This window comes from Pelecanus crispus, chromosome 12 (assembly GCF_030463565.1).
Source record: "Pelecanus crispus isolate bPelCri1 chromosome 12, bPelCri1.pri, whole genome shotgun sequence".
NCBI classification, from domain to species: Eukaryota; Metazoa; Chordata; class Aves; order Pelecaniformes; family Pelecanidae; genus Pelecanus; species Pelecanus crispus.
In genome coordinates, this window is record NC_134654.1 from 7122433 (window position 1) to 7135442 (window position 13010).

Consider the following 13010-nt stretch of genomic DNA (forward strand, 5'->3'; position numbering starts at 1 on the left):
CACACATTATCTATAATAATAATAAAACCCCATAAAATTCTACATGATACTCTGAGTTTCTTTCTCAGAAAATCTTTAAACTGAGTATTTATAGTTGAAAAATCAGAAGCCACAAAAGCTGGATCAGAATTCACAGAGCAGAAAAAAACAGATACGGTAAAAAATGAGCTACAAGATCAGTATGGCAAATAAGAAAATATGTGAATGTATTTCCATTCAAATCTGTTATCATTTAAAAATGCTAGGTAAAGGGAAAACAGACTTCAACAACATAGGATAATTCATCCTACTTAACAGATAGAGTGTTGATGAAATATGAATCACTTAAGGAAATATGAATCATTGTTAAGGACCAGTTTCACTGGACTACTGAGAAATATATTTAAAAGCACAATAAGGTGTTAGATAACCCTCCTTTCTGTAAGCCCTGTCTGACCTTTTCAGATAAAATTGAGTTGTTATTCACCAATAATGACTGAAATGAAAACGTCATATTGTCATGTAATAAAATTATTCAATAGCAGTAATTTCTTTTCCAGTTTAGTCTTTTTTTTGGCAATTTCAAATCAATTAAAATGCCAGACATACAGCAAAACATAGCTCCAGTTTAGCAAGCTTCATCTAGTTATTTCAGTACCAATGGATACAAGCCTGCACAGAGCACATGAAGAGATACTCAGCATGAACAAAGACAATCCTGTAAGGTCAAATTCTGGTTTTCTTTCACTCAAATATAGAGAAAATATACCCAGAGTTTACACCAGCTTCACTCCATGCACAAACCCAAGCATCCTATAAGTATTTAACACATAGTAATATAACAAGGTAACTAAAGCTTTAAGGTGCATTCTGACAAAATATACTTACAGGAACTTTCTCAGCTGTTTCAAAGAGGTACAGGAAGAGACTGTTAGTCTCCATGAAGACTTAAATTAGATTTTTTGTAAGCTCCTATTTGTTGAATACGAGGCTTAGGAATTACAACCCTATACCTTTTCAAACAAAGCCAGAACTAAAACAAAAACAAAGCCTAGGCCAAATCTTATTCACATGAGTAGTTTCACTGCTCAACGGGATTACTCATGCAAGCAAGGCAAACTGTTTTCAACTCACTGCCAATCGTGGTGCTACTCATGCAGTTCTCTGACACAGACACAATAGGTCATTCTGCAAGTCTGTTATGAAGTTGCTAATTTGAGATATTTCAAATGTTAATATTTGCATTACAAAATTTTAGAAGTGCTTCCTAGCAATAGATTATACATTTGTTACCAGTCTGGCATCCGACTGCTGTTGCTATATGTATATGTGATTTTGTTATTCTTCTGACACACACACACAAAAAAAATCTATTTTACTTGGAAATTATTAGTTTAATTCTGTTAATAAAAAAAATACCATATGTGATCTGTGCCTCAGCTTTGAAATCATGATTACATGGTATCATCAATTCATCAGATGATAGCAAGTTCTGCCCTGGGTCTTAAAAGGATAGAATATTTGGAATAAAAAAACCCCACAAAACTAAACAGTTAAAAACCAGGGCTTTTCTTAATCTTTTTCTGATAGATTTTAATAAGAGCAGCTACATGTCTCCACTCTGACAGCGCAGTTAGCCTCCAACCTGAATAAACTGACCACAGGGAAGTGGCAAATAACATATTTTACTGTGTTTTTTAATAGGGAAAATTTGATACAAAATTATTAATACACAGACCTAAGGATGCAAAGTACTGCAGCTTGGGCTAATTTGCAAAGGAATCTCACAGTGCTACTCACTTCATACATGATTGTGTTCAGATTCTGCTGACCAGAGCTCTGCTTGCTTTTTCCACTCTCTTTGCGCTGCTGCTTAAGATCAGTAAGTAACTGGAACACCTGGGGGAAAAAAAATAAAGTGTTTTAGACCATCTGAGAGTATTTTATCTAAAAATATTACAGCAGGAAAACATAAATGAACAACGCAAAATCCTATCAACCAAACAACAAAAAAAAAAGCATGGCTGCTTTGGTGAATGCACCAGCAACTGAAATGAAAAACATTTTGGCACCAGAATGATGAATAGGTATGTAAATTGTTTGGGTTTGTTGTTTTTTTTGTTTTGTTTTGTTTTTTAAACTGTGACTATTTTAAACAGATTTTCAGCACTTGCTAAATGTTATCCAAGAGCCCCAAAGGAGAAGCTGCCAGGATGAATCTATCCTACTTGTTTATCTTATCTCATGTCCCGAACAGAGTTGGGTCATACCCTGCTGTACCGGCACAGAGCTCCCATTTAAATATGAGTGATGCTTGAAGCAAAATGTAACACAAGTTTATGGCCCTACTGGATTTGTTATGACAGATGTGCTCATAATATTAAAATGGATATATATCCTGTCTCGCAAAGATGCAATTTTACATTATCTGCAAAAAAAAGTAAACTTTACAACTGTCACACTGCCAGGAACCAACTAAATAAAGGCTTGACCTATAGATGCTCCTGAGATTAGTGATCCTATTGTAAACTCCAGTGGAGTTATTCATAATAGTAAATGTTACAGTGACCAGCATGGTGTTACAGTATGTTAAGCCACAAAGATTAAATTAGCTCCCTATTTCACTGCAACAACGTAATACAAGCAGACATTCCTGAAAAGAGTGTAATAAAGTTGTCTTCACATTCCTGATGCAGTGAGTATTAATGTAGGAGCGAGATTCAGAAGGTAAGTCTGAAGGCAAGGAAGACATTTTGATTTTTGCAACTGTGCTTTGTTAAATCTGTTGCAACACAACATCTTTATTCATCATAGCTAGATATGCAGCAAAATGTTGAGACAGCATCACAATTATTCTTTATTTCCATATTAAATCACATTAGGTTGAAATTTTTTCAGATGTTTTGCTTCAGGCTTTACGGTATATCCAGAGCCAATAACCACAGCAAAGTAACAGACCACTTCTTACTGTTTATCCCCTAATTTTTGACTAGCTTCATTCAAGGTCCAGATCCAATGGCATTATATACTGACAAGTCCATAGAAATAAAATACAAACATTTCTAGACAGTGAGAAATAAGAACATTACCAGCTATGAATCCTGCAATTACTTTATACTGTGTCTTCTACGAAAAAAGAACACCTTGTGTATCAACCACCAGTAATCAATCCTCACTTGAAAGCCAGAACCGAAGCGATGAACTTTTATCTATTAAATATTTGAAGAAAATATAGCCAGTGACAACAAGATACAAAATGGCAACTCCAAACTCACAGAATAAATGTAGGCATAGGATATACAACATGTCAGTCCTGAATACTCCTTTCAAACGCCACTTTCTGTGCAAAATATTACCCTGATAAAGAGAATGCTAGCTATGCCAGTCAAACTGCAACTGCAAAGAGGAGCAAACACAAAGAGATCGGTAGTTTTAGGGGAGTCGGTACTTGGAAGAGCAGTGGAAAGCCATGCCCCAAAACCCTATAGCTGCAGACAATGCAAATCCCTTCCTGCAAAGAATCGAAAAGCTGCATGCGTGACAACTGCTCTGAAAGGGAAATGAGAAATAAGCACTCTCATCAGTAACTTCGTTTTCCACTTCCTTTTGCTCTTTTTCAACACACATGGTACATTCACCAACAAAAAAGACTGAGATGAAGTTCTGACTGAAGAGCATGAGGAGTGGATTCTGCGATTCTCCCTATTCTGGACCATACTTTTAGGGCACCTATAGATTTTACATGATGTGACCGACACCACTACTTGAACCGCAGCAGGCAGTAATACCTAGATTCCAACAAATATCCCAACAAACGAAGAAGGAAGCACAGATGATTTTGCAATAAATAATCTCAGAAATATTTGCTATTTTCTGTACTGCAATATCACATGTTTTTAACAAACAGACACTTAATACTAATTTGGCTGACATAATAGCATCTATTTCTTAGGCAAGACAGTTCTTTCCAAGTACCTCATTAAAGCTCTTCTAACAGTCACCAGATGGTTGCTCTGCCGTATGCAGACAGATGCAGCTCAAGAGAAAAAACTTCAAGATTTATTTCAGAATAGGATGAAACAGCTGTGCAACTTCCAAGCTTCCGCAATAAAACAATATAAACAAAGCACCTGGGTTATTAAAACCGTTCAAAAAACTACGTTCATAAACAAAGCACTGAAATCTTTCCATTACCTGGCTGAAGTTAAACCAACAAGAACACTACATTTCTTTCTACCTCACTAAAAAAAATACCTTTACTCAGGAGAGAGGAAAATGATTCAGAACTTAGCCACACCAGAAAATAAGATTATTGTTTTATTTGTATGCCTGTATTCATTGTTGGTTATGACAGGGCACTGTAGTTTTCCCATGACACCGCACCAAGGTACGTCACTGGCTTCTAGGAGTGTTTATCCTGAGTAACACATCTCAGATCAGCAAACTGCCTCATGCTTACTATAACCTAACCTGCTTTGGAAACACTTCAAGATCTCTAAAAAAATACTGTCAAGCATTCAGAGGTGTAAGACTGCATTTCCAGTAGCACTTGCTTTAAGAAATTATGCATTAATGAGTTATAGGGTGTGATTTATAGGCACATCACAAGGTTAAATATGAAACAGTGATTCTAGCAGCAGCCATCTGTGAAAAATGTTTGAATTTTTCAGCGAGAATTTTTATTTGCAATATTAAAGAGACTCCAGCAATCAGTGTGCCACACACTTGGTGGTATATTGGCTTATCATATGATAAAATTTAAAAAAAGTTATTCTGGACATTGCTGCTCAGTTACAGAGGTGTTAACATTCCCGATTTGGGATCCGACGCACCATATGTGACACGAGGCACCAGTGAATCCAGCGCACTTGCCCAAATACCCAAGTGTTCAAAGATGTGGAGAATCAAATCCTAAATAACAAACCACTATACACAAGAGATTTCAACAAACTAACCACACAGCAGCAGTGTAAATATGACAAGGCTGAAGTTAAAGTTACTGACATCTAAAGATCTGATCCTCATCTATTTGAAAAACCTATTTATATCTGGTTTTATAGATGTGGGACCAGCCAAATAATACAGTACCAATTACTAGTGAAAACTAGTAATTTTCTAGAAAACTAGATTTTCTTTAAAAAGCTTTTTTCTTAGTAACAAATCAAATGGAGGGTGTGGAAATCACATATAGGTCTTGCTGATTGCCACTGGCAATTTTCAGCTTCCAAAGAAGCATACAAGTGACAACTACAGCTTTAAACTGCTGGTTTAAAACCAGGACACAGATAAACTTACCTCAAAGTTACTTAGCAATGCGGCATTTGCATCTTTCCTAAAACGAAAAATGAAAATATTAGTTTATGTTCCAAATGAGTGTCTAAAATTTTTCTTTGCTGAGTCATGCAGACTCTAAAAGAACAGGCACTACTTTCATAAAGTTTAAAAAAAAAAAATCATCAAGAAATCTCTTTCTGTGATTCTACAATTAGCAAGTTGTTGCCACCTCTAGAAAATATGTAGAATTATTACATAAATATACAGTATATTTTGCACAGTTTGCCCCGTAAATCATAATATATTTATACAACATAATCTTTTTACTCAGCCACACTATTTCATTCACTCACCCAATTTTACAAACTAAAACCAAATTACTTTGCCTCTTCCTTACAAAAAAGGGCCTCCAGTTTTATTTGAATAAAGACTGACAGGAAAAATCATTCAGATTACACACCCTATTTATTTATTAGTCAAGAGTACAGAAAAAACTATTTTCAGTACAACGTACATATGTGTGTGTCTAGATATACATATGGCATTATATTTACACATACTGTACTGAGTAAAAAAAAGACCTTATTGCATTTCCTGTTTATTTATTCTTTGAATCTTTGTGTGCCTACTCCTTCACTAGCAGGTCAAGGCTGAGTTTCCCATTTTCACCAGCCAAACACTCCCCCACTAATTCTGTCTCAGTTAAGCAAGAATCGTTATCCACCGCTGATAGGCTGAAAGCACCGAGTCAAGGACATATTTAGACTAATCACGCCTCTATTACTACCAGATATTGTAATTTTATATTTTTTAAATTTAAAAAAAAAAGGAGAAAAACTGACACAGAACATCCTATATTCCACGAACAACACATTCTGCTGAGCAGTCAGCAGCCACAACAGCAAGTTTCCATACAAAAGGAAAAAAAGGCCTCTCAGGTCTGTGCAGCAGCTTATTAAAAAAAAAAAAAAAAGAAAAAAAAAGGTACAATGTATTGTTAAGCACCGTTAACTGTTTGAATAGAACTGTCACATTCACCACTTTCAAACAAGTTAAATGCATCCACAAACTTCCACAGGTTCTATCATTGTTTTTAAATGAAAAGGACCTGCTAAAATACGCTGAGATGAACTTCAACTTCCATTTCGCTGACTCGAGCGAAACTTCAGCAAGTCAGCTCGCACACACATTAGTTTTCATTCATGTTTTACAAACCATATAGCTTTTGTTGTTAGGTAAATGCAATTCTTCAGAATGTTTGCATTCAGGCTATCGCTACAGAAATCCCCATGGATCAAAGACATTCTTTGTTAGAAACAATAATGCTATAGAAGAATTACATAGGGAATTATTCTGTTAAATAAGTGAAAGGGTCATATAGAGTAAATACTTTACTATGTAAGTGACTGCAAAATCTATCTGAAGTTAAATTATTTAAGACAATTGCTTCTTTTTCAATTCAAAACCACTCTGTCATTCAGAAAATTATTTTTCTTCCAACAATGGATAGCAAATGAGTCAGTCTTAAAACTTCAACAATTTTTGTTGTGCTGAAATACCAGAATTATAAACTGATAAACACGACCAGTTTCAAAAACTTTTGCAGAACTTATATAAAGTACAAATACAATTTTCTTCAGTCCTAACTCTCATGAATCAACTATTATATTTTACATTCAGAAAACAAGAAATTATAAATAATGAATTCTAATGTATATTTTTAAAAGTCAACTAAACAGTATGCTTAATTTTTAAGAGATTAAGACTTAAGCAGAAATTAAAAAAAAAAAAAGTCATGTTAACACCAATGTATAAACACTTTTTGGAATCTCTAAATAGGTAATATTTGCCCAAATTTTAGGCCAAAGCAAAATATTATTGAGGTCTTCTGCATATATCAAAAAATATCTTAATATATGGCATCGCACCTCTAAAAATATCACTGACACTTCATGTGTTTAAATCTACTGCTTAAAATATGTTGCATATTTAAACCACAACATTTTCCGGAGGGTTCTTTAGTAACAGATACTTCTGACATGGTAAGAACTTAGGAGAGGTCTTCCCAGTTGCAGAGCTTCCCTCTATGAAGGCCATCAGGCAGGAGGTACAAGATTAGGATGATTAAATTCCAACAGCAATTCAAGTGCAAAATGGACTAAGTTGTTCCATTCCAATGCAAGGCTCATCCACCCACAGCTCAGGATTTCAGCCCCAGGTCTTCTACCTCTGATGCACCTTGCTATTGGTACTAAAAGAGATAGCACCAGTTAAATAAGTTGGGCTACTCAAGGTAATAAAAAAGTGGATGTATAAGCAGCATCACAGACTTAACTAGTAATGGTATCACAAGCTTCTTTCTCAGCAGGGCAAATCCTATCCTTCCTCAGATGGAGCAGCAACTTTGAGCCTGTGTGTGTGTTTCACAGCATTTTTCAGGATACAACAGCAAGAACAGCTCATTTCCCTGCAGGCTGCTACTCACGGTAAGGCTAACATAATACAAACCTCTATTTCAATGGATGGTACAAACACTTATTTCAATGGATGTGTCTTGTTATCTGCTTTTGAATTTTACATATGGAAGATTTAATAATATATATAATAGTATAGAAGATTAAATGATAATAAAGCATCCATGTATTACATGAACTGCAATAGCTCAGGTGACTTTGGTGGATGCTGACATACACCCCACGGGACTGGCAGCCTCCATGCCCCCATTCGTTAGAAACCAGTGCCCCATACACGTATATAACCACACAACGTAACGGGCTCCACAGCACTCACAAGAACGAGTTTCTAAGCTTCAAAACAGGTCAAGTCCTATTGTTTTGTGCCGAGGTGATGCTAACAAGACAGAACACGCATTGTGCTGTCAGCGCAGGAAGGCAACAAAATTTGCTTGCCTGGGACAGCAACCTGGGGGCTGGCTGGTGTAACTGCCTCAAACAATCCGCTAGCCAAAATTTTGACTCGCTTCTTGTGTTTGGAATTGCTGGCGCACACTCATTAGGTTTCCTCCTTCTCCAGCATAGTCAGCTCCTACAGCGAGTTGTCTACGTGACACAGGAATCACTCTCTCCCAGAAGCTGCAGCAGAGGATTCACGCTTCACCTCTCCCGGGGCCGAAGGGAAAATGGAGCGTGAGGAGACAGGAGGGGCAGGGGAGATGGGGATGGAGAGCGGGATTCAGGCAGAGCCACAACACCTTTTGCTCAAACATATGCTTCAGCAAGATTTTTAAAGGAAACAAAAAACCCTCCTCTGTTTCTCATCAGAATGCCTGAACACACTGCTGGTTATAGGGGAGTTAGAGGCCCAATATACCCCCCATAACAGATTAACACACACGCAAACACCACAGGCAGGCCCATATACATATATCCCCCCACACACACTGCAGGCAGGCCCATATAGATGTACCCCACACACACTGCAGGCAGGCCCATATAGATGTACCCCCCCACATACTCTGCAGGCAGGCCCATATAGATGTACCCCACACATGCTGCAGGCAGGCCCATATAGATGTACCCCCCCACATACTCTGCAGGCAGGCCCATATAGACGTACCCCACACACGCTGCAGGCAGGCCCATATAGATGTACCCCACACACACTGCAGGCAGACCCATATAGATGTACCCCACACACACACTCTGCAGGCAGGCCCATATAGATGTACCCCCCACACACACAGCAGGCAGGCCCATATAGATGTACCCTCCCACACACACTGCAGGCAGGCCCATATAGATGTACCCCACACACACACTGCAGGCAGGCCCATATAGATGTACCCTCCCACACACACTGCAGGCAGGCCCATATAGATGTACCCTCCCACACACACTGCAGGCAGGCCCATATAGATGTACCCCACACACACTGCAGGCAGGCCCATATAGATGTACCCCCCACACACACAGCAGGCAGGCCCATATAGATGTACCCTCCCACACACACTGCAGGCAGGCCCATATAGATGTACCCCACACACACACTGCAGGCAGGCCCATATAGATGTACCCTCCCACACACACTGCAGGCAGGCCCATATAGATGTACCCTCCCACACACACTGCAGGCAGGCCCATATAGATGTACCCCACACACACACTGCAGGCAGGCCCATATAGATGTACCCCACACACACTGCAGGCAGGCCCATATAGATGTACCCCACACATACACTCTGCAGGCAGGCCCATATAGATGTACCCCCCACACACACAGCAGGCAGGCCCATATAGATGTACCCCACACACACACAGCAGGCAGGCCCATATAGATGTACCCTCCCACACACACTGCAGGCAGGCCCATATAGATGTACCCCCCACACACACACTGCAGGCAGGCCCATATAGATGTACCCCACACACACACTGCAGGCAGGCCCATATAGATGTACCCCCCCCACACAGCAGGCAGGCCCATATAGATGTACCCCACACACACTGCAGGCAGGCCCATATAGATGTACCCCACACACACAGCAGGCAGGCCCATATAGATGTACCCCACACACACTGCAGGCAGGCCCATATAGATGTACCGCCCCCACCCCGGCCCTGGAGCCCCCGCTGCCGCCACGGAAGGTCGCATCTCGGGGGGCAGCGGCAGCGGCCCGTCCCCGCGGCCCGTCCCCGCCGCTCCTTACACCTCCATCTTGTCCGCCCCGGGCACGGCCGTGCGCTGGGGCCGCCCTGGCTGCCGCCTCGCCGCGGAACCTCCCCTCGCCCGCACACACCCGCAGCCCGCCCGGCGACGGCGAGACGAGCGTGCGGGACGCCGGGCTTCAGCTAAAGGAAGTTTCGGCGGCCGGGACGGAAGCGGAAAAGGAAAGCGAAATAAGACTGAGGGGAAGGGGAAGAAAAAAAAAAAAAAAAACCTCAACTGCATTGGCCGGGAATCGAACCCGGGCCTCCCGCGTGGCAGGCGAGAATTCTACCACTGAACCACCAATGCCGGCGATGGTGTGCGTTTCCCCGCCCCCTAACTTGTAACTACTGTGGACAGAAAACGGCACAAAGCCGGTCGCCTGTGGTAAAATGCGTTCTGAAAACCCACCCAGGTTCTGACAACCAGCCACTGTTAAGTACGACAAGGGGAAGACAGCACTGTAGAGGTCCTTCCAAATCAGATCTCTAGCCATGTGCAAACAGAACACTGTAAGGCTGAACGAGTTGTGTAATACTGCGATCGTCTTTTAAAGCACCTGTATATACATCTTACCGGGCTCATCAGCATCATATGTCTTTTCCTACCATCACTGTGATTTTTTTCCCATTTAATCTATGTGCTATTAAATTTTGCAAGAGCCCTTTTCATTTTAGAGAAAACTGAATACACTTCATTGAGTGCAAAAAACTGAAAATCCTATTGGCTTCAATAAGGAAAATTATCTGGCCCAGAGACTGAGAGCCAGGGAAACATTAATTAATTTACTTTGACAATATCTCTCAGGCAAAAGTTGATATGCAAAACCAACAACACTAACTCCCTAAGGGGTCACATACACATACGCTTGCTTGTTTGCAGCAGGGCTGTAAGAGCAACCTAGGGAACCAAATGGGTTAGACTTGTGCTTGCAACCTCCATCTTGCAATACTAGCACAAAATCCACCAGCCGCTTTTCTCTCCAGAATCAAGCCAGAAAAAAGTCCACTCCCACTTTTGGGACTTTGCTTCTCCTTGGGGTGTTGCAGATCCTAAGCCAATTCTGAATAACGTGAGCAACTGCAGTGCTTCCGGATCACTCTTCAGTGCCAGGGCAGCGGGCAACAAACAGCTCCCAGCTCTTCAGGAACCATCGTCATCAGATACCTAAGTGCTGGGCAAAGTTTAAAAGCCTACTGCAAAGCTTTTTCAGCCCTTTTCAGTTGAAGACCCCTAAAAAAGTTTCAGTGGACATGTGGATCCCGTCACACACAGACTGTAGTACAGATAGAAATTAATTTATACTCCAGAATCATTTGTCATGGAGTCGTATGGAAAAAGAGCCACAAGAAAGGTCTTCAAAGTGCAGACTGAAAGCCGTTGGTCTGACTCAGTGGATAGGATGTAATGGATGCTGTCCTTTCTCATGTCAGGATTAACTGACCCTGTAAGTTGGCCAAAACCAGCACAGCAAAGGCTCTGTAACTCCTCTGCCGTGTTTCAAACCGTGCACACGCAACTGCCCGTACTCCAGCTCCCAGCCAGGCTAAAGGGAAGAAAACAAGAGGGAGGATGTCAGCTTTCATTTGAGAATGTGGTATTTCCAGACTATCAAATTTCAGAGTTTTGTTCCAGATATCTACTAACCCTTGCCTGCCTCTCATCACTCTCTTTAGATATGGGTTCAGGACCTTCAGCATATTAATTTTATTTTTCTTTATCATCTTTATCATCTTCTCTTTATATCTCTCCCCCAGCACCAATTTATCATCTTTATTTCCGCTGTTTCTCCAAAAGTTTCATTCCAGACCTTTGCTGATACACTTTTTTAAAATCCATGATGGTGATGCCTGATCCCGGCAGCTGGGATGAATGAGCATAATACAAATGTCTCTCTCGACAGTTTGCTTTTATTTTTTTCTAATAGAGATAGTATTCCTAAACATTTTCCAATGGAAACATATAGTCTGTTAGGATGTAAATACATATATGGGCCAGCTACAGGTCCACTGACATCAGGCAAGGGAGAAGGGGAATATCTAAGAGAGAACTCCTTACCCTTACATACAACTTTTCAGGAGACGAGGTGATTAGCTCAGTTCACTCTGTTTTTAACTGCGGCACTTTAGGTGTTAGATAGTTATGCTACACCATCCATAGGGAATGCAGACATAGGTTTTTCTAAATGTGCTTAGCATGTCAACATTTTAAGCATTGGCTTGTGATTGTTACCCCTAAGGCTCGGTGAGAGAGGGGCCTCGGTATTAACTATTGAAAGCAGGGGGCCTAGTAATTGCTATTGAAAGCAGATCTGCAGGGTATTTGTATTCTTTGTCATGAAAGATGTTTACTGTATTCAGCATTTCGCTGATCACCCTATAGTGTCTTTTTTTCTTTTACATTCAAAATTCATTAAACAAAGTTGGGGGTTTTTTTTAGCAAAAATGTCAGCACCGCTTCACATCAGTCTAGCTGACAGTGCGTTTGACTAGCACTTTCAGCCCATAGAGCTTTTTTTTCTTTTTCTAAACCAAAATGACAGTTAAAAAAGAATGTTTTTAAAGAAGGTGCACTGTAGCAGTTTATGCCATCCTTTTTCTTCACTGGAGTCAGTTATGAAAATAAGTCCTATTATGAAAAGTGTATTTCTAGAAACCACTAAAGCACTCCTTCAGAGCTGCGCTCCCTAAGTATTGCACTCTTCCAACAAAAAATGCACTCTCAAAGAAATAGTAAGGCTGTGACTGATTACAAAAGCAAGCACAAATAAAGTTAAAATCTTTGAGGACATCAAAATATATTTCATTAACCTTCTCCATGCTGCAAAACGGGTGATTTACTCTCTAGTACTAATTCATTGTACGTCAGCTTGGAAAAGGGTGTAGCTGGGAATATTAATGTACGAACGATGTGCCATTAGCTGTGCCAGAAGGGAAAATAAGTGGAAGACCTTTCCCTCAGACCTTCCGTGGTATTTAACTGTGGGGTGGGGACTTTGGGGGTTAATCTTTCTATTTCACTAAGCAAATAAAATACTGAAAGAAGATGATGGGAAGTGGAGAGCCATCCAAACCAGAACAAATAGAGAAAAT

The 13010-nt window shown here is 40.3% G+C and overlaps 1 protein-coding gene and 1 non-coding gene across 2 annotated transcripts in view; both read right to left on the reverse strand.

Moving 5' to 3' along the window:
• Positions 1 to 9927, reverse strand: part of CRCP (CGRP receptor component) — a 31144-nt gene extending 21217 nt beyond the window's left edge. Inside the window, exons 1-3 of the mRNA XM_075720040.1 lie at positions 9920 to 9927; positions 5275 to 5311; positions 1780 to 1878 (exon numbers count right to left, since the gene is read on the reverse strand). Of these exons, the coding sequence (XP_075576155.1) occupies positions 1780 to 1878; positions 5275 to 5311; positions 9920 to 9927 (144 nt within the window). The remainder of the gene's footprint in view (positions 1 to 1779; positions 1879 to 5274; positions 5312 to 9919) is intronic.
• Positions 9928 to 10156: 229 nt separating this feature from the next.
• Positions 10157 to 10227, reverse strand: TRNAG-GCC (transfer RNA glycine (anticodon GCC)). Its single transcript has one exon. It is a non-coding gene; the product is annotated as a tRNA-Gly (tRNA).
• Between the last annotated feature and the right edge of the window lie 2783 nt (positions 10228 to 13010).